This window comes from Cebus imitator, unplaced genomic scaffold, assembly GCF_001604975.1.
Source record: "Cebus imitator isolate Cc_AM_T3 unplaced genomic scaffold, Cebus_imitator-1.0 Scaffold98, whole genome shotgun sequence".
NCBI lineage: Eukaryota > Metazoa > Chordata > Mammalia > Primates > Cebidae > Cebus > Cebus imitator.
This window is the reverse complement of record NW_016107413.1, coordinates 758645-781869: the sequence shown is the minus strand read 5'-3', so window position 1 is coordinate 781869 and position 23225 is coordinate 758645. Positions and strand designations below refer to the sequence as shown.

The following is a 23225-nucleotide window of genomic DNA, read 5'->3' as shown; positions in this document are numbered from 1 at the left end:
CTATCAGGAGTATTTGTTAAAGGTACACCCAGTTCCATAGACACACAAATAATTGGCTTTTTTATATAGCACTTTTTTTTTTTTGCAGTATTTTCCCTTCCACTAGATTTGCATGCATTTTTGGAATCAACTTTGAGTTGATTTGGGTTTTTGAAAGCAAGTGGAAAGCAGCAAACATTAAAGGACGGATGAATTTAGAGTTCTGGAAATACCCTGAAACTTCACTAGTCACTAACACTTGGTCCTTTCCCATTCTAAAATTTCAATTTATAAATGTAAATGTATGGTATTTTGAATCTGAAATGAGCGCTGGGTGGGAGAATTTAGAAGAGTTTCGAAAGGATGAAAACCTGCCCTCCAGTACCCCCTCTTCTGATTTCATGAGAATGTTTCTATACATTGCTAAATTTGGAAGACTTGCCTGTCTTGATATGAAAACATGCAACAAGCTTTTACAAAAACTGTCAGTTCCATTTTTCTCTTTATGCTAGAATTGCTTCCTTTGTTCATGTGTCCTTATTTATGCCATGGCATTGCATGATATTCTTTCTGTTACACTAATTTCTAATTACTGCATTTTACTTCTGATGGATGCTGTAGGTCACATTTCATAGGCTAGCCTGAGACTTGAATAACTGGAAAGAATGTTCTGTTTAAAGATAGTCCTTGCATCACTCACTCTCTCTCTCTCTTTTGAGACAAGAGTCTCACTCTCACCAGGCTAGAGTGCAGTGGTGTGATCATGGCTCACTGCAGCCTTGTCCTCCCAGGCCCAGGTGACCCTTCCATCACAGCCTCTGAGTAGCTGGGACTACAGTCGTGTACCACCACACATGGCTAATTTTTCTGATTTTTATAGAGATGGGGTTTCACCTCGATGCCAGGCTGGTCTTGAACTGGACTCAAGCAATCCACCCACCTTGGCCTCCCAAAGTGCTGTGATTACAGCATAAGCCACATACCTCTCACTTTTTAAAACTGAGACTTAGTAGAACTAAAAATTAAGACTAAGGTCCCCTAAGATATATATGTACATATGTACTAACACATATATAAACACACATACACATACATAAATATCAAAAAATGAATGTTTTCCAAATCTTACATTTAATATTATGCAGTCATTTTCTGACAGCTTTGAATATAACCAAAGTTATTGTTAGGCAAAGAACTTTGACTATAATCAAGGTTATTGTAAGACAAGAGAACATGCTGTTTTTATCATCCACCCACTTGCTCTACCCAAGAAAAATACTGAACAGCAGTTAGCTCATATTAAGGGCTATATCTAGTAACTGCTAAACTGTCAGACTTCTGTCAGGCAAGCAATTCATGTTGATTTCTGACTTTAGAGATGAAATTAATAAGGAGCCCATGAAGGCCATAGTTTTTCTCAGGGAAACAACCCAAAGGTTACATTAGTGACTGAACTGACTGTGCTAGTTAAGGATTAAAAAAATGTGTGTATAGGTCAGGCGTGGTGGCTCATACCTATAAATCCCAGTACTTTGGGAGGCCAAGGCTGACAGATCACAAGATCAGGACCAGCCTGGCCAACATGGTGAAACCCTACCTCTACTAAAAATACAAAAATCAGCTGGGCATGGTGGCGGATGCCTGTAATCTCAGGAAGCTGAGGCAGGAGAATCATTTGAACCCAGGAGGCAGAGGTTGCAGTGAGCTGAGACTGTGCCATTGCACTCAGCCTGGGCGACAGAGTGAGACTCCATCTCAAAAAAAAAAAAAAAAAATGTGTATGAACATAAAAGAACATCAATCAAATTGAAATAAGTGGGCGGTTACATAATAAAAATAAATAGTCTTATGATTTGGTCTGCTTTCACTCTAAGCCAGCAGTAACTCTTCCTTTTGGCTGTTGGAGAAACCAGAACGTTCAGTTAACTAATACTTCTGTGAAATAATAAATAGTCCCAGATCTCCCTACCTGTCCCTACCCTCTATATTAACGCCTAACAAATTCTGAGGTTATGGTGTGAGGTTAATTAGCTCCTGGAACTAACACTAATGTTAAGCACTGATTTGTAGACATCTGCAAAATCTGTAGCATACAGCCTATGAATTCAATGGGTCCAGAGGCCTCTAGTGCAGCCTCCTGGCCAACACAGATTCTTTTCTCCTGTTTGGTTTGACCATACCAAAATGATGTAAAAACTGCATAATAAGCTCCTAATATGACACAACCACACTGGAAGTTACTTTTATATTCATTCCCAACAAAGTCTAGAATGGCAGGGGTACTGTGATTCTACTCTTGACTTGATAAACATGTCTTGATAGTACGCAAAACTCCAACTATCAGTGAGAAAATCAACAGAAATGAGGTGCTTACCAAGGGCTCAAGCATCAAGCCAGAGAAGCACTGGTAAGAAATGGCTTGTCCTAGACAAGCCATCTTTTGAAACCAATTACTTTCTCAGTAAAATTACTTTTTCTTTCACTTTAGCCTTGCTTTAAGTTAATAAAGAGAAGACGTCTGGCAGGATCATCTACCCATCTATCACCACCCACTTAATCACTAGGCACCATGGACCGAAAGTCTGGGAATGCACAGAATCACTGAATTTAATTGGATCTGGCACCTCCCATTTCCTAATCACCTTCTTCTTTGTCTTCCATTATAAGTAAGACCTTTTAGGGTGAATGAATAGGTCAGAAGCTACAGACACTTTTTTTCAATTTCCTGTTTGGCACAGGAGTAAATTAAAGACAAAAATAGAGCCAATAACTGTGTCCTTTAACCACTGGGCACCTTGTATTTATTGTTTTGAAATTAAAGAGAAATTCTAGGGCTGGGCTAAGATCAAAGCTCTAAAAATAGATTAGTGTATGTAACCAGAATAACTGATTATATACTTATTAGCATTAAGTATGCACGTCAGCACAATGCTTTTTCCTTGAAATTAAATTTCAGCAGCTTTATGGAACTGAGTATAGACCCACAAAGGATGACCAGAAGCCCATATTATATTCCCAACCTTGCGTCCTCCTGTCAGTTATATCTCTTATGAGCCACTCATTAGCTTGGTTAATAACTGAGTTGCTAGCTTCCCACAATGAAGTTTCTACTTTATAGCAAGGCATCAGAATTTCCTGTAATGCAGACTTTCACTTAAATTACCTACACTTCATGAAACACTGATAATCTTTTGCTGTTAATGAACATGACTAATTCCAGATGAGAAGTCACTAAGAGAATCCTCTTACAGAATCCTCGTATGACACGTGCCAGTTTCCATCTTAGCTCCAAATTCATGCTTCAATACCTGTTCTGTGATCATGGACAGAAATCCTTTAAAATTTTCTCCTTCACAGTGAGCACAATGTTAAGTCTTTGTGACGGAGCATTCTGAAAGGATATTGCAGGATGGAGAAGACTCTTGCAGTGTCTGGTTGCTGCATGGTATGTTAGAAGTGTGAGTAGCTCTGCCCCAGCTCAGAGGCCCAGAATATGTGGCTTCTCAGGAATCTTGCAGCTCTGGTGTGGCCTGGGGATAACCTTACACAGCCCTCTTTACGTGAATGCCATGTGCTACAGCCCTCCTGTCTGCCTTGGTGGCCCTTCTCTCTGCAAGCCCAGCCACTGGCTAAGGCTCACCTGCCCCAGCCTGCACTCTAGAAGGTGCTTCCTGCTTGTCCAGTGAGCTTCTTTGCCATCCAGTGGACCGCAAACACAACTTTACAAGGAGTCTGAAGCATAGCATCCCTTCCAAGTCTATCCTTCCTTGGATAGTCTCCCTTACCCCTAACATAAAATATAGTTTTCTTATATCTGATAGTCACTCTTTTATCAGAGTTCAGCATTTTTTTTACATATAACTTCCATGTTTAAAACATGGTGTGATATTTATCCCCTAATTAGTCTTAGACCAACAAAACACATTTCAAACTTTCTAACTGGTAACTGTCAGCGGAAAAGGTGACAGGAATCAAAGTTCTAGTGATACAACAAGAAAAAAACTAGTACATGGCCATATAGTTAATTACCAGATAGATTAAATGCACACTAATAAACTATGTATATCATTTGACTGTAGAGTCAGTTTTTATATGCAAACTTATCATAGACAATTTTTAAAAAGGACATACAAGTAATTGCTCTCTTTGGGGACATAACTGATATGGTCTGGCTTTGTGTCCCCCACCAAAATCTCATCTTGAATTATAATTTGAATTATAATTCCCACGTGCTGGGGGAGGGAGCTTGCGGGAGGCAGTTAAATCCTGGGGGTGGTTCCCCACGGTGCTCTCTTGATAGTGAGTCTCACAAGATCTGATGGTTTTATAAGCGTCTGGCATTTCCCCTGCTGGCACTTCTCTCTCCTGCCACCATGTGAAGAACATGTTTGCTTCCCCTTCTGCCATAATTTTAAGTTTCCTGAGGCCTCCCCAGCTATGCAGAACTGTGAGTCAATTAAAGCTCTTTCCTTTATATCTTACTAGCAGCGTGGAAACAAATTAATACAAAAGCTGACCCAAATTAAATATTACAAAGTAAAAAACATCAAAGAAAGCAGCTCCTGAGATACTAAACATAAACATTTATGCTCACAGGTAAGTTACAAAGCGCTACACTTTCTTCAACAATATAATGCAAACAAGTATAATACTCAGTATCAACATACTCCATAAAATTGTCTTAATACAAGAGAGAATGAATTTTTTTTATAACAACATACTTGGGTTTAAACTGGTAACTGATGATTATGCCCTTACTGAAATAAGAGAAGGCTTATTTTCTCCTTTCTCAGACGTTCATCAGGTAAAAGACACAAGCCAAAGTACAAAGAAAAAAAAAAAAAAACGACTTGTTAGCACAAAATCTTCGGGCTTTGGCTGGACAGTTTATTTGTTAATACAAATGATACTATTTCAATCAGAAAAATATTCCTATTAAATATTAAGGTATTGAAAATATTACCAATAAAGGGCCATTTGCATCAGGGAGACTAATAAATACTTTTCAGTTACGGTGAAAACATTGTAGAAATCAGATCTTTATCAACACTTAAAAATCTACTTTCTAAAATGAGGCATTTCAGGGAGACAGCTGTCTTTTGAGGTAGACACCACCACCACGTAAATTCCTTTGTCATCAACTTGTCATTTTGCCTGCATCTATCTAATTCCAGCAGTATCTCTGCCCATCCTCACTGCAGATGTAACTGGTTACATGTTTTGGGGTTTACGTAAAGTTGCCCCTAGAGTAGAGAACAGGGTCACTCCAGAATGTTTTCACTTGGAGGCAGCCTGGTGCCTTCAATGGTCAACGATAGGGCAGGGCTTCCCTACTGCTGCTGTTCAGAAGCCATCCACAAGTCTGAATACTGGAGTAATTTAAGCTACTAAATATGCAACTGCTAAAATTCTGTGTGCACAGCCCCCTTATGACTAGGATGGAAAAATGACAGTACTGAGCTCCTCATCCATGATTAGGATACAGCATAATACACAATTATGAGGATACAGCACAATACACAATTACTAGGTATGTAAAATAGTATGGTAAGGGAGGCTGCAGCTGGAGTTATTCCTTCTGGTTCCTAGTCTGGGAAGTGAAAATAGTGCTGTTGTCATCACTTTTGTTAGCCATACTGGTTGGTTAGGACATGGCTAGGGGCAGGTTGTTTAAGAGTGGTTCACCTCTAATGACAGGAAAGGAGGGAAAAAAGGATTCTTCTGGGCTGGGATCACAAAGTCCATGCCAAATTGCTGGTCTTTTAGCCCAACTATTGATTTCAGAGTCAGTCCTGGAGCCAAGCTGTGGGCTGTCTCAGGTCTCAGAATCTGTATTTCAACTTAGTGATGTTATTAGTACATGACATGAAATAGGCAGGGAAGAAAATAAAAGAAAATGTAAATAAATGGGATAATAATATCAATAAACTAAAAAAAAAAATCATGAACAATATTTGTCTGTATTTATCTGGGACAAGATAAACACAGGCAACCCAAAAGCTAAATCTCCAAAAGCTAAATCTCATACAGGTGTGTGTGGTAATTCATTAGAATGACAAAGGATGAGACCCAAAGCAACAGGTGAAGTAGCCACACCATATAAAGATGGTTGGCATCTCTTGGGCTTGCAAGGGTATAATACAATCACTCCTATTTCAGGAAAGGATTCCAAACAAAATAATGCAAAAAAATTCCTCCACTTAATGAGTGCTGTCACTATCAATTATAATGACAAAAATAATACTGGTTTTTCCCCAAAATTACTTTGCTAAAAGAATAGCAAAAACAAATGGTTAAAAGCCTGGGCAGGCCAGGTGCGGTGGCTCACACCAGTAATCCCAACACTTTGGGAGGCCAAGGCAGGTAGATCACTTCAGGTCAGGAGTTGGAGACCAGCCTGGCCAACATGGTGAAACCCCGTCTCTACTAAAAAAAAGGAAAAAGACAAAAATTAGCCAGATATGGTGGGGCACACCTGTAATTCCAGCTACTTGGAAGGCTGAGACATGAGAATTGCTTGGACCTGGGAGGCAGAGACTGCAGTGAGCCAAGATTGTGCCACTGCACTCCAGTATGGGCAACAGAGTGCAACTGTCTCAAAAAAAAAAAAAAAAGAACTTCATCAGGGAAAGTAAACATTTTCCCTTAATAATCACATATCTGTTTTTAATTTTTGGCAACCATGCCCGAGGGAAACTTTTTTTTTTTTGATACATAGTCTCATTCTATTGCCCAGGTTGGAGTGCGGTGGTACAATCTTGACTCACTGCAACCTCCAACTCTTGAGTTCAAGCAAATCTCCTGTCTCAGCCTCCAGAATAGCTGAGATTACAGGTGCGCGCCACCACGCCCAGCTAATTTTTAAAAATTTTTAGTAGAGATGAGGTTTCACCATGTTGGCCAGGCTGATCTTGAGCTCCTGACCCCAGGTAATTTGTCCACCTCGGCCTCCCAAAGTGCTGGGACTACAGATGTGAGCCACTGTGCCCATCCCAGAATGAAACGTTTTAAAGGCAAATTGTCCATATATTCCTCTCCTTCTTCTTTGAAAGACAGGGTCTTGCTCCATTGTCCAGGCTGGAGTACCATAGTACAATTTTGGCTCACTACAGCCTCAAACATCTGAGCTAAAGGAATCCTTCTGCCTCAGCCTCCTGACTACAGGTGTGTGCAACCATGCCTGGCTAAAATTTTTATCATTTGAAGAGAAGGGATCTCGCTGTGTTGCCCAGGCTGGTCTTGGATTCCTGGCCTTAAGCAACCCTCTCATCTTGGCCTCCTAAAATGCTAGGATTAATAGGTATGAGTCACTGTGCCTGGCCAGATTATTCATATATTCTTTCAAGCTCAAGTGAGTTTTATAGATACAAAGAAATAATATTTTAGGAAATATAAGACCAAATCCTATTAATATTCACCACTGTTCTGCAGATTGTAGACAGTATCGGTGGGTTAAGTTCCCTTTTTTAAAAAAAGAAAAAAAAATACACAAATGCCACTATGATATAATTCACAGATATAGACCAATTCAACAGGAAATATCAACTTTATAAGATGATAGAGTAACAAGAGACTGAACACAGATGTTGCAGTTGCATTATGATTGATGAACTATAGTGTATGTGTGTACACACACACACACACACACACACACATGCACGCACACACAGAGGAATATTATTCAGCCTTAAAAAAGGAGATCGTGTTGCCACAACATGGATGAACTTAAAAAAATAAAGGTCAAATATAGAGAGAATAAAACAGTGGTTACTAGGTCTGGGTTTGGGGGCAAGGCAGAAAAAATGTAGGTCAGGAGATACAAAGCAGCAAATATGTAGGATAAACAATCCTAAAGATCCAAAGGCACAACATTAGGCCTGTAGTTAATAGCATATTCTATTCAGGATTTTTGCCAAAGGGGTAGATTATAGCTGCCCTTGCCACAAGGAGGGAAAATGGGTAACTATGTGAGATGGTGGATATGTTAATTTGCTCCATGATAGTAACCATTTTATTACAAATATGTTTCTTATAACATCATGTGGTATGCCTTAAATATACACAATAAAATGTATTTTAAAAAATACAAACATGCCACTATGAATTAGTTCACAGAGAAAATTCAACAGATGTCGAGTTTATATGATGATGTAGTAATAAGAGACTAGACACATAAAGAGATGTCACATATTATGAGAACACACAAACATTATTCTGTTTATCTAGAAAAAAAAAAAAAAAAGAACCTTCTCTTTCACTACAAAATGTGCTTCAACCTAGAGGGACAAAAAAGCAAAATGAGAAAAATATTTATCTTGGCAGCACTATTAGAAAATTATGTTCCTGGAGATGTTCACATTTCCTGTCAGTATTACAAAGGAAAGAAGGTGACATTTTGCCAAAATCCAAAAAGGCTTTCAAAGGTTTTCTTTATTGTAAATTCAGGTAAAGAGGTCTGTACAGAACAGTACTGTCCAGTAGAAATATAATGCAAGATATTTATGTAATTTTAAATTTTCTAGTGGCACATTAACAAAAAGGAAAAATAAATTTTAGTATTTAATTTAACCCAATATATCTAAAACACTATTTCAATATGTAACCAATATAAAAATTATCAATAAGATATTTTACATTCTTTCTTTTACATTAAGTCTTAAAAATCTGGAATATATTTACATTCACATCACAAAGTCAACTAGGCACAATTCAAGTGCTCAATAGCTATATATGGTTTGTTGATACCACACTGGATAGTACTGTTCTCAACTATAGAGTGTTTGTTTCTATAACATTAGTATGATAGATTCTTGTGCTAGAGCTTTTTTAGTGGAAGGTTTCATTACAATAAATTTTATTATTATAGGGCCAAAAATGATGTATCTTACAACAGTGTTGAGTGCTATTTTACAAAAATGTCTAAATCTTTTTCCTATTCATTATAAGCAACACCAAGCTTTCAGTTAACATGTTTTCAAATACCAGGGTCCTCATTCTGTCAAATATGTTATCCCCTCAGTTAGTAGGGTCCCAGAAGATAAGACTACATTCTAGTTTCTTGTTCTTCTACCCGCCAATTGGCTTACACATGGAAACATGCTGCCACCACAATATGGGTCATATTCAGCATGATGCTCATCTGCCTCATTCAGATTAATGATTATTTAATTGGGTATGGGTTCAATACAATCTCCTATTACTTAAGGAAATAATTTTTTAACATTTACTTAAGTGTAACATCATTTTGGCCTATTGCTATAGGCCCATTATGTGGTGACATACTAAGGAGATATGCATATATAAACATACAGTCTATATAAAGGTTTCTTGTTAGTGAAATTCTGTAGCAGAAAACTAAATTATAACATTAATGATATTAATTTATTACAAAATAACTGGAATTAGTGAGCTTTAAAATAGCTTCAAAGAAGAAATCCTCCTATAGCACAGAAAAGTTCTTAAAGTAAAACTCTTGGTTGATATGCTGACAAAGTAAAAATTGGCACACAGAAAAAAATATATATGTATTTAACTTTATTTTCTCCAAATAGAATAAAGATTCACACGCTTAGCGTAATTTCTGGAAATGGCCTCAGAAGACTTTTCTACTCTAAATGTGGTCTCTCTTCACTTTAATGATTAAATAACTGTTGATCAATTAAAGGTTAAATATAAAGAAACTTTAAAATTTAATAATTAAAATACAACTCAATAGGAAGAAAGGCAAAAGATATGAAGAGGGATTGCCAAGAAGAAATAAGAAATCCCATAATAAAACATGTTCAACTTACTAATAATCAAAAATTTACAGAATGAAACCACAATGAAGTAATATTTTATACTTCCCAGCTTGGCAAAAATGCAACTATCACGATCTCAAACATTGGCAAAGATCTAGAGCCCTGGAAATTCTAGTATACCAGTAGGGAGCATAAATTAGTACTTTGGAAAACAATTTGGCCTTATCCATTAAAGCTGATCATGTGCTTTTATTATACAAAACAGCAATTCTATTCAAGGTATACATCCATTCTTGAGGATGTACAGCAGAAGTCACATAAAAGAATGTTCATAGCAACATTGCTTTTTTCTGTTTCAAACAAAGATGCAGTTCAATAAGCACCAGCTGGAGAAGGGAATATTTGTGATATACTCATAATGGAATAATATTTAGTGGTGAAAAAACTCCCATGGCAATAAATATAAAAAGGAGGTGACAGAAAAATACATTCACTTTGATTCCATTTATTATGCATTAAGGATACATACATGGAGATAAAGTGATGAAGGACAAGAAGTCTATGATCAACACAAAGTTCAGTATACGGGCTCCCTCTATCAGACAGGGATAGAAATAGGTTCAGGAAAGAGTACATGCTACCTCAAAGGAAAGGCAATAGGTGGGTGGTAGGCACACAGGGGTTTGTTTATTATTATTATTACTCTTTATACTTTAGCATATATGTTATATGTGTATATACATATCTATATTCCATTGCATGTATGAAATTTCTTAAAAATTCAAACACCTTATAACAAAAAAAAATTACATATAATGTTTCAAATAGTGAATCACAGCCTGGAGGCTATAACTTCCACTCTATCATTGAGCCCTGGCTAAAACTACTGCTTTGTTTCTGTTCCTCTCATACTTGAGAATAGAGATATTGTCCTGCTCCGACAATACTTACCACATTTTAGGGGCTTGATCCATGCTGACAGAAAGGATGAACAAACTAACCTGGCTTGTATTTCTAGAAGAGCTAGGAAAACCCTGAAGATCTGAGTCACAAGTAGGCAGTAATCATTTTGCTTTTTTGATTTCATGGTTTCACACGTTTCTGCAAACCTACAGCCTGTTCCCTCTCATCTCTTCCTCCATCCTCCTCCTGTCTTGGTGCTTAAGGCTTGAAATTGTTCAGTGATAAGATCAACCTCAGTCAACGCCTTCAGAAATGTTTTCTTCTGCTTTCTGACATGGCTGCTTCAAAGGTAATAGGAGTCGCGGTCACTTTGCCCTTGTTTTCTGCACCCAATTCAGAGAAAATAGCCACCACCAGCCTGTGGTTTCGGTATACTCAGGAGACCACACAGTTATCCACTCGAACCACCCCATCCAACCCAGGGCTGAGTAATTTAACTCCATCCTTGGTCCTCATCACTATCTGAGATGAATCTGTGGTGTCCTCCCAGCACCCTCATGCAGGACCTCATGCCTGGCTCCTGGAATGATCACATGATCTGTTTATATTTTCACAATTTAATGTGTAGCTTTCATGCATGAGGTTCACAGGTGAGAATAAAATCACAGTCTCCCAACTAAACAGAACTAAAATTAAGAAAGGTTTTAAAAATGGTAGGGAACAAATACTCCATTTTCAGAATATGTGTTTTCTGGAATTTATTCTCCTTTATGCTGAATATAAAAACTGAGATTTCACCAATGCCTTAAGAGACAAACACATACCAATTGAAATCTGAAAACAATAATTATATGCAACAAAGTGGAACCTGACACTTAACAAAAGCTGTTAAATAAAAAGTATCTCTTGAAAAAGCAAAACCCTATAGTAAAATCAAACAAAACAGAACGAAGCTTTGGTACTTTTCAATAACAGGAGACAAAAATAAGTTTATTATTAAATTCATGTAACATAAAAAAACCTATGTGGGAGTGTTGAATTAAATCTATAAAACAGAAACAAATCTAAAATATATTAGAGTCTGAGGGTGAAAAAAATCTTGCTTTTCTCTTCTTTGATTGTAATAAAATACCAGAATTTGGAAAAATAAGTATTTTCCCAACTAAATTTTCTTCTGGTCTTTATACACCTAGTAGGATGGCACTTGGTATTTTATCCAATTTTAAAATGGCATAATATGATTTTTAGCAGCACATTTCCTTTGTTCCAACAAGCCTACTACAGGAAATAAAAATTCTGTCTTGAAATGCCCTTGATATAAAATCTGTGCCTGCGATTCTCATCCACTTCTTTCCTAGGATTTTAAGACTGTGATTATCAAAATCTAAAGGCAGCTATTTAAAGAAAGGAACAAAAAAATCATTATTATATGTTTTGAATTCAACTGGTAAAAGAATACAGGTAAGAACACCATATTCTCTGAACTAAGTGGAGGTCTCAGAGGGTAACATCTTGGTACTTGGAGGAGCCTGGGTACCATGTAAATGCCACACACTGTGCTTCTACCTCACTCATAACAAGTACAGCACCACCCAAGCCTGGTCTCCTGTATTTCTCTGCTGATCAAAAAAAAAAAAAAAAAAAAAAAAATGGCGTAGGGAGATGATATACAACTGTGTTGATAATTTAGCATTATTACCTACTAGTCTTTTTTACTATAATCATAATAGGTGTACTGTGGTTAACTCAAAAATTATGAGACAAATCTGGGTAGCTTTCTTTGTCTAGCAAGTATATTATTGATCCATATTTTGACCCCAACAGTTAACTTGCAAAGCCTCAGCCTTAGCAAGTTGGTTCCTGGCAATCACTAGCAAGATTAGACTAAATGTTAGCTGAGTAATGAATTACAACATGACAATTTTTATAACAGCCTAAAAAGAAATTCTCAGTTTTATCAGAAGATTCATATATTCAAATACAATATCCAGTTTAAAAAAAAAAATTCCTGGATAGTCCCTGGGATTTGTCAAATGGAATTTGACCTGGATCTTACTTAATGACAACTAAACAATAATATCCATAATTTGACAATAGCTTTCCTTGAAGAGAAAATTGTGGATCATGTGTCTGTTCCAGTTAAGTAGAAATCTCTCACACTTTCCTTCTGGACTCCAAATCTCAGGTTGGGATTTCAGCCTTAGCATTCAACAAGTTCATTTAGCAAGGCATAGGGTGGGGGGTGGGGGGCACATGTGACAGGGCTATAATTCTGCTTTTTCAATTTCTTATAAATTTTCTACTCATAATTACAATGAAAGGTCCAGAATCAGAATGCTAGGAATAAAATATTTTAGGCAGCCCTTTGAGAATTTATTCTATTCAAGGCTGTTCTTCTGTTTGGCAATTTAAAACTCTTTAGGTTTTTTTAAAAAAATTAAGCATCCCTGTTAAAGGAACAAGAATGCAGAAAAGTAGCCTCTGCTCTAATGAAGTAGACACGTTCAATGTTTATCAACATCCACTCCAATGGGAGTAGAGATTTTCCTTGACAAATACAATTCCGAGTTACTCTCTTTCTCAAATGTATTGCTCTGAAAACTTACTTTTGCTCATATATGAAATCAGAGCAAGTATCTCTATTAATCTGAAAAATCGTAGGCTGTACATTGGCCAGAAATATGAGCAAGCAAAGTTAGAGACAAATGAAAAGTAACATAAGGAAAAACTAAATTTTACTACAATATTGGTATATTTTAATATGTTTAATCAAGGGTTCACAAAATATATCTAACTGAAATCTTCCTTTCTCAAAAAATATAATCCCTTCACAAAATAGAAGCAGCAGCTGTCTGTTAGGGGAGCTGCATTTAAAAATATATGAATACTTATGTATTATAAATAAATTGCTAGAGCTGAATATGCCTTCAGATACTAGTCAGACAATTTTCCTATAAATTTACTAACTAATTAGTGCACCACTTAAAATATATCTTTCAAGCAGTCTTAGGCATTTAGGTGAAACTTGCCCCTTGCAAGAAATAAAGAAGCATATATTTCGAATAGCAATTATTGTCATTCTAGTAACTTAGTTCTGATCACTTGATGTTGCAACAGGGATTTCTGGAAACATCTGTAGGAGCCTGGATGATATATGGGGTAAGAGTTTCCATTACTAAAACAAGTCTAGAATATCAAACTTTTTCACCAGGTGTTATTACAAAGCATGGGAATCATGATGCTTGTAAGTGATTCTGCAGCAAATTTTTCAACGCCCTTTTTCAACCAATGCTGCTTTTTTTTCCTTCTGATTCAAAGATTCTAACAGCCTGGCAGACAAATTTCAAAGACACAATCCCGGTAGCTTAAAGAGAAGTGGGTTTATGCAATTTTGGCATCTACTATAACCTAGGGCAGATCCAACATTTTCTCTCTGATGGTGCTACCCACTTAACTTTCGGTCATTAAGAAAGTACACCTGTAACAGGTGTCAGTATTTCCAGGTGAGTGAGGCAACTGCAGGCAAAATAAAATAAGAAAGAAAAAAAAAAATCCACCACCTGATTTGGTTTAAAGCAATCATGCAATCCGCATTATATCCACATCTTTCAAAAACTTCTTTTCCGTGGCAAGCAAAGTGACTGGTAATGTGTGTGGCTTTTGTCACAGTGATGCATTAGGTAAGCATGTGTGTGCGAGTACCAGTGGGTGCTTCAAAATGCATCTCCGTCATCTTCCACTCTTCTTCTCTAAGGTTCTGCCTGTTTAAAAAAAAAAAAAAAAAACAATGCTAGTTATTGCATTACATCAACAAGAAAATTCACCCTTGGCAGGGGTTTTTAAATGTCAGGAACAGAAAGGCTGGAAATCATAACAAATCACCCCCATGTGATTGGTAAGAGCAAATCCTGGCTCTCAGCATCAGAGCCCAGATTTAAATCACAGCCACCCGACCTGCCAAATACAAAAGTGGAAAGAGGGTTGCATGTTTTCAATGACCTATTGGGACTCCTCTCAGAGGTACTGCTCCACTTGTGTATGGCTGGGTGGGAGTTACCTTGCTCAAAGAGCCAGTGGAGATGCTCGTTAACAGCAACCCAAGATAAAGAACCACTCTAGTATGACCATACCTGTTAGTAAAGAGTCGGTGTCCCAATCCCCCAAGTGCCACCCCTACACCCTCTCCCCGAGCCAACGGATAAAGAGCTGACACCTGGCACAGACGTCTTCCGTGGCCTGCTCGAGCTACGGCCAGTCAGCGCCCGGTGTAGACCAGTTGTTACCTACTTTGAATATCACCCCTGAAAGGCAGGGATTTGAAAGTATAATCTTCTACAACAGGCCCTTCTTGGAATCTATTAAATTTTAACTTTGACAGTTTTCTACCTAAAAATTATTGGTGAAAAGGCCTCCCTTTCTCAGAGTTAGTTAGGTATCACAGTGGGCCAGCCACTGTGGGCTCCAGCCAACCAAAGGGGAAAGTGAGATCCCCTCACTGCCCCCACCAGAGTTTCCACACCATCTAACATTTACATCCTTTTAAAAATTCTGTAGAGGACAAAAACTATATCCAGAGGCAATGTAGCCTGCAGGCCATCACCTAGAGACCTCCAACCTACCTTTGGCCTGCCCACTTTGGAAGGCAGCCCAGTCAGAGCCTACACTGCACCTGTGCCCGATGGGCCTGTGAATGTCCTCTCCTACCATGTAAGTGCAATTATAGGTGCTAATGCTGTCTTTATGTTTCCTGATAGGCTTTCTTGCCCTGTTTTTTATGCGTGTATACTAAACAAGTAGGAAAGGAAAAGAGAAAAGAGGGTTTTCATCTTCTAGTACATTAAACCTGTGAACCCTGTGTCAAAGCCTTAGACTGTAGATTGTATAATGAATCACTACCAAGGTGAAAAATAAAAGAAAGGGAGAAAATGCTAAATTGTTCTTGAAGACATTTTCACTTCTCTCATATAATGATGAAGTATAAATGCCTATAAATATGAGTTGCTATTAGCCTTTAAAGCCCTAAATGGTTCATGGAGGGTGGCACAGACCTTGTGCTATGGACATCTGCTCTGGTCCCAGGTGCTTCTGCCCAGGGACAACTGATTCAGGTCCCTGAAAATGGTGGGCTGGATGGAGGCGGTATCCAGGGCCCTCGCCACCTTTGGGATGGCTCCCTGAAATCAGTGGCACCAAGATCAACTTTAATACTACGGCCACAAACCATGTGAGAATGTAAATTTCATAGATCATAAATTTCCTGAGAAACTGTTGAGAAAATACATTTCTTTGAAGAATAAAAAAGTCAGCTCACAGTCTCTAAGGAATTTACATATTTGGGAAAAATGGGAACACACAGTATTTTTTAAAAGGTTTTTGCATAGACAATGACGCCCGCTGGATTTATGCATCCATTAGACTATCCCATCCTAGTTTTTTCCAGGGATAATACTTTTTAATACCTTTAGATGAAACATGTTATAAAAATACTCTAATTTTCCTAACAAGTATTCAAATGTTCCATCTTTATAAAAACAGTTTTAACAACCTTTAAATATGGTATGTGTGGGTTTTGCCTCTGCTTAAAACATGTGCATGGAAACCACCCACAACCATATGTGGACTTAACTGATGTAAAAACAAAGCAGGATTTCACATTGGCTATGCATTGCAGATGCTGGTATATAATTTGTTATTGAGGGTCCCTGCCTTCCTCCTACAGGTATGCCAGAGGTGGTACAAATCCTGGGTAGCCTCAAAAGACCTATTACTTTCAGACATCAAAGTTCTCGGTAATGTACTTTTATTTCAGTTGTGTTAAAAATAGACACACTCAAAACCTCAATTACCATGTATATAAAGATTGCAAGAAAATATACAAAAATGTCAACGTGATTAGCTCTGGGTGGTGATTTTAATTCTCTATTTTACCATTTTTAAATATTTTCCCAATTTAAAAAAATGAGTCTAGGCTACTTCATATTCAGAAAGAAAATGTGTGTACACACATCAAAAATAGTACCTTACTTAATAAATGTTTTTTTCTTATTTTGAAAGTGAATCCACAAGCTTAATAAAGTTGTGATAACACACATCATTTGTAGTTCTAAACATGAGAAAATATTGGCTCCTTTATGTTTTCTAAAAGGCATACGACCTAATAAAGTGGCTTCAAAATATTTTGATTAAGAAACTGAATTTTTTTCTTCAAGCTTGACCATTTATTATTATGGACCATCTCATCTCCAATGAAAGTACATTTAAAAAACCTTTAAATATGACTCTGAGTCTGCTATTTCAAAAAATATAAAGTAAAAAAAATTGCAATTTAAAACCAAAAGTATCTACTACTTTTTACTACCTTAAATTCTTGGAGGAATGGGGTATAAATTAGAAATAAGGTGATATTCTAATTTATAGCAACAATTGAAAAGCTGGGGAAAAAAAAAAAACTAGCCTCTGTTGTGTGTTTTAACACTGAGTAGTCTCTAATTATGCATCAGAGGAAGCAAAATCCCCAAATCTAAGAAACTATATATGCATTCCACTAACACCTTCATCCTCCATGTCTAAGAATAATTTTAAAAAGATGAATTCTAAAACAAGAATAAGAAAAGATTTACCTACCTTTGATGCCAACCGTGGTTTCAGGCCCAAAAATGAAAAGACTGAGTTGCTTTCCTTGGATTCAAAAAAACTGTCATAATCCTAGAAAAAAAGGGAAGGAGAAAATTAAAAAATTATCTTTATATTTGATGCTTTGGACAAATTCTTTACGGAAGTAAAATATGTGCCATCGCTCCATCCAGAACAGGGAAAAGCTAAATAAATCTGCTGAATTAGTCTGCTTGCATGTAAACATTTCTTTTAGTGTGACGAACAATGTAACAAGTTTTTAATCCAAAACCTAAACAAGATTAAAATGTAAGACACTTGACAACAGAAATGAAATAGAAACACACTCCTTTTCCTTTGTGGGTCAGTGTGGAATCACTCTGACCTAAGATTTTACTCTAGGTCTTCAGTATGGAAGGCTGCCTTCCAACTCCACTCTTGATATTTTGCTATCTAGGGCTTTGAAAAAAATCACTGGGTAAACAAAGGTAAAGGTTTCCATGTGTCTATGAACATGTGTCTTATTCTGCTTCTGAAGTTTTCCCACATTCTTAGAAACTATCTCCTAGAGGGAACAAAAAGATCAAATAAAAACTAAAGGAAACTATATTCTTTATAATATTTACCTTTGCTGAGACATAGAATCATTTTTCTCTTCCTACCTTCACAAGAAAGCATCAAGGAATTCTGGGCAATGTGTTTGTTCAACTGTTTCTTTTCAAAAGTTTACATTTATCTTATGTAAAGCAGTCTTAAAATTGGTAATTTGATAGCTTTATTCTAAGGGTAAATAATGTAAGTGAATGATGATCAGAATCATTTTAGGCATTTGCTCTGTGCTAAGTGCCTTACAAACATTATGTCATTTAATCTCCACCACAGCCTGCCAGGGTTGGAGACTGACTCAAAGTAAAGAAATATGTTGTCCAAGTTTGACAGCTCATAAATGGGAGAACTGGTATCTGAGTTCATGTTTCACTGACCTTGAAATTCACACTTTTTGTACTCTAGGATGCATCCTGCCCAAAAGGAAACCAAGTATGGGGCACCACGTGTGCTGGGGTCACTGAGCACTAATGAATCTATTGTTAAGCCAAGCCAATGGCATCACTAGTACTTTAGAAACCTATCTAGAAATCTAAACTTGTAGAGATTTGCTTCTTGCAAAGCATGCCTCGTCTGATTAAAAAATCTTTGAATTATTTGATTGTGTGTACAGACCCTCTTCTCCAAAAGCTTTAGCAACTGAGTCTCGTGGTTTGGAAGGCAGTAGGCTCAGGCTTTGCGTGGGCTGCTCCTTTTGTCATTTAGGATCAGCTCTAAAGAGAGGCCTTCCTTGACCAAGCCGAGAAGGAGCAATTTGCCTGAAAAGAGAGATTTGGCTAAGTCTTCTTTGAAAACTGGCAGTTAAGCTTATATCTGAAGGATGAGTAGAGTTAGCCAAGTGAAGGACTGGGATGAGGGCATTCTGGGCAGGAAACAGCACTAGTGAAGAGCGAAGCTGGCAGGGTGGACAGGGATCAACATATGCTGGGCTGTGTAAACCAAGAAAATCATCTTGAATTTTATCTTAAGTACCAAAAGAAATCATATAAGGGTTTGCAAGGGAGCAAAATTATCTAGTTTCTTTTAGAAAACACCTAAATAACTGTGTGGAGAATGGCTCACAAAAAGGGTGGCAAAAATGATAGCAGGGGAAAAGTTAGTAAAGTCCCTTGGCAATTGCAGTAAGTGATGGTGGCAGCCGGAATGACGGCAGAGGGCAGTAGACAGGCTGCAGATACGTTTAGGGGTAGAACTGATCCTACTTGGTTGTGGATTTGATGGGGAGATTAGAGAGAAGTAAGAATTAAAGTAGCTCTGAGCTTTCTGGCTTGATGAAAAAGACTAGAGAATAAAGAATGTCCAAAGGTTGGAGTTGAAATTCAACATGTAATGTTTGAGAAACTATATGACGCGTTGAATAAAGAAGATGCCAACTAAGCAAATGAAGGTTCCTAATGGCTCTAGGATGTACATATTTCATGGAATTTGTAAAAAAAAACTTGCAATTTCTTATAAGACAAAATACAATCCTAGCTATACCACAAAACAGGTCAAAGTTTGACATGCAATACAGGAAAAATCTCATGAACTGAAAATGTTACATTCTTTGTAATGAAGCTATTTCCAAAGAGTTGAGTAACAATTCTCTCATGGGAGTTAAAGAAATAATTCTTTTCAGAACATACTTTCTCTACCTGACAATTTGTGGACTCTACTGAATGTGGTAAGAGGAGGAAGAGAACTAAATTACAGCTAGCTTTGTTCCATCCTTTAAGATATCCACTATATGGCTGGGCACGGTGGCTCACGCCTGTAATCTCAGCACTCTGGGAGGCCGAGGCAGGTGGATCACGAGGTCAGGAGTTCAAGACCAGACTGGCCAATAAGGTGAAACCCCATCTCTACTAAAAATACAAAAATTAGCCAGGTGTGGTGCCGCTCACCTGTAGTCTCAGGTACTCAGGAAGGTGAGGCAGAAGAATTGCTTGAACCGGGAGGTGGAGGTTGCAGTGAGCCAAGAGCATGCCACTGCACTCCAGCCTGGGTGACAAAGCAAGACTCTATCTCAGAAAAAAAAAAAAGCTATCCACTGTATGAAACTTAGTATACCTGTTCACTCTATACTATATTCAGCCTCTACTCAGTTGAAAGTCTTTCCCTAGGGAAGCTCATTCACAGCCATGGCCCTGATTAAATTCACATCTCTTACCCTGACCTCTCCTCTGAGCTCTGGTTCCACAAAAGCCACTAACTGTTCACAGACTCTTAAACATAACAGGTCTAAAACCACAATTCATGATCTTCTACTCCACAAACTGGATATCTCACAAAATGGCACCACCATTTAACAGCCCCTGTAAATCAGAAATCAATGCATCATAGGACTCCTTTCTTCCCTCAACCACTATTTTATAAATCCCTTAAGCTTCTCAGTTTTTCCACATTGATCTCTACCAACCTGATCCAAGCTAGACTTCTGCAACAGCACCCCAACTTATCAACCTTTGTCTAATCTCACTATTTCTACTCCATCATTCTTTCAAAGTGAGGACAGACTGATTTTAAAAAAGGCAGATTTGATCTCATCCTTTGCTTAAATGCTTTCCTTCGAGACTTCTTACTGCTTGTAAGATACAGAGTAAAATCCTTAATGTAATATGAAAGGCCCTATAGACTAAAGTCCTTAATGTAATGTGAAAGGCCCTATAAACTAAAGTCCTTAATGTAATGTGAAAGGCCCCATAGACTAAAATCCTTAATCTAATGTGAAAGGCCCTACATGGCCTGGCTCTAATTCATCAGGTTTAGGGAGAAGAAGCATCTTTTTTGTTGTTGTTGAGACAAGGTGTCACTCTGTCACTCTGACTGGAGTGCAATGGTGTGTTCATGGCTCACTGTAGCCTTGACCTTCTGGGCTCAAGCAATCCTCCCATCTCAGCCTACCAAATAGCTGGGACCACAGGTACGTGGCACCACACCCAGCTATTTTTTTTTTTTCATTTGCTGTATGAAAAAATTAAAAAATTCATCTATGTAGGTGAAAGAAATTATTGTAGAGATAAACCGTCTACAGAGAAGTTGTTGTAGAGGTAACCCCCTCTACAGAGAGACCACCTCTTTGTAGACAGGAGCTCTCATTATGTTGCCCAGGCTGATCTTGAACTCCGGGGCTAAAGTAATCTTCCTGCCTTGGCCTCCCAAAGTGCTAAGATTACAGTCATGAGCCACCATGCCCAGCCAAGAGGGGTCTTATACTTCTACTTGCACCAACCACTGTCTGGTGCAACCAAAGATTCATTTCTGGGAAACTGAGTGGTGTATATGTTTACTCAACCGTGGATGTAATGTTTGGCAAACCATGAGTTATCTATGACCTTGATCAACCCCTTTAACCTTCTAAGACTTTCTTCTTTTCTGTATCAGAATACTAATGAAATCTCTTGGAACTCTAGAATTCTATAAAATAAAGGAGAATCCAGTAGAGTTGCTCCTAAATGGACTGTTAGCTGTGACTAGGTGTAAAGCCCAGCCTAGGTATTCCTGTTCCTGCAGACATTTATTTGGAAATTGACCTTGTCTTGTTTAATTGAATAGGTAAGGGAAGAAATATTAATGAGAAGAAAAAAACTGAGGGCTAGTAACTTGGTCATCAAAATGCTATCCCTGTTCTTAAGTTTTAAAAGGCTATCATCTGTCTCTATGTGATTAAAAATATCTTATGTGGTCATTTGGGGTGGCTCACACCTGGAATCCCAGGGCTTTGGAAGGCTGAGGTGTGAGGATTGTTTGAGGCCAAGAGTTTGAGACCAGCCTGGGCAACGCATCAAGACCCTCTCTCTACAAAAAATATAAAAATTAGCCAGGGATGGTGGCACATGCCTGCAGCCCCAGCTACTTGGGAGGCTGAGGTGAGAGGACCAGCTGAGCCCCAGAGTTCAAGGCTGCCATGCAGTGAGTGATGATCAATCACACCAGTGCACTCCAGCCTGCGTGACTGACAGAGTGAGGGGGGGCTTGTGTCAAAACAAAAACAAAAACAAATAACTCTAATGTCAGGGTGAAATGCAGGAAAGAAAAGCTAATGAAATGTAAAAAATAAAACATAAGAAACAATGCCTCACTCAATCTCTGTAAAAGTTGTATGAATTCTACTTCCAAAAGATTTAAGTGGTAACATGAAAGTATTGTGCACATAAAAGAGCAAAAGGTATAATGAGACAATGTTTATATTTCAGGTTTCAGTGTTTATAATTAAAAACCTTAATCTTAAAATCTCAATTCTCCAAATCACAAAGTTGGAGATAAGGTAACTTCTCACATGCAAGTGTCATATATATAAAACAGCTCCTATAAAATAGACACATTTTGAGGCTGCAGTGAGCTAGGATTGCATCAATGCACCCCTGTCTGGGTGACAGAGCAAGACCCTGTCTCGAAAAAAAAAAAAGTATATATAATATTTTCTTTATGTAGAGAAAATATGTAACATTATCAATAATCCATTTGTCCATATTAAATTGAAACCATTCTTAAAGTTTCAGTCACCAAGAAAGGTATTTAGAAATGTCAGATGTCTAGAAATCTCAGAATGGCAATATTTCCTACTTTTAGAAAGAAAAATTTTGCTTAAGCTGTATTTCTATCATAATAATTATAAGCATTATTTTTATTTTATGAACCTTTAGCTCAGTGCCCTACCACTATTGCTGTCAGGGTGCTTCTTACCTAAAAATTGAATAGGATTCATCCAAAAGAAAAATTTTTATTTGAGGTAATTAACTCCTTCCAAATGACAAATATTAAATTTGGTAATTAGCTTGAAAAGCAGAATGATTTAAAGAAAATCACTTTTAAAAGTCAGTTACTAGTATCTGACACACACCAGGTTACCAATAATTTCTCTCATGTAGGCAGATGAATTGCATTTGTTAATTAATGACTGGCATGCCATGTTTTAGGTACATCATGCTAGTAACATTTAAGTAAATCCTATTTCTATTCTGTTATTTACCAGTTTTACATAATTGTGTGAAAATTTTACTTTCTAACATTCAAAAGCTTTTGAGTGGCCTGATGAACCCTAAAGTATGTAAATAAAAAGTGAAACTATTAATATTTTCTTTGCCATGTTTAAGCAAAAAGTAGATATTACTGAGATACGTTAAACTGCATGTGAAATAATTTAAGATGGATGCAGCAAACCACCATGGCATGTGTATACCTATGTAACAATCCTGCATGATCTGCACATGTACCCCAGAACTTGAGTATAATTTTTTTTTTAAAGTGAAAAAAGTGAGTATCAAAAAAAATTTTTAAACTACTTTCTATAAAGATATAAATTCTTATTGTTTTAAGCATTCCAAAATAAAAGAAAAAAATCTGCTTTCTTATCACTTTTTTTTTTTACTTGTCAGGCTTATACATATTTTAAAAATACATTAG

At 37.3% G+C, this 23225-nt stretch overlaps 1 protein-coding gene across 2 annotated transcripts in view; it reads right to left on the bottom strand.

Moving 5' to 3' along the window:
- Positions 1-13045: 13045 nt before the first annotated feature.
- The window catches only part of SH3BGRL2 (SH3 domain binding glutamate rich protein like 2), a 61128-nt gene continuing 50948 nt past the window's right edge, over positions 13046-23225 (bottom strand). The window contains exons 3-4 of one of the 2 annotated variants that reach the window (XM_017536412.2): positions 17247-17327; positions 13046-14383 (exon numbers count right to left, since the gene is read on the bottom strand). In XM_017536412.2, the coding sequence (XP_017391901.1) occupies positions 14372-14383; positions 17247-17327 (93 nt within the window). In that variant the 3' untranslated portion in view covers positions 13046-14371. Of the gene's footprint in view, positions 14387-17246; positions 17328-23225 lie in introns of both variants that reach the window. The other variant, XM_017536411.2, reaches the window with a different exon arrangement.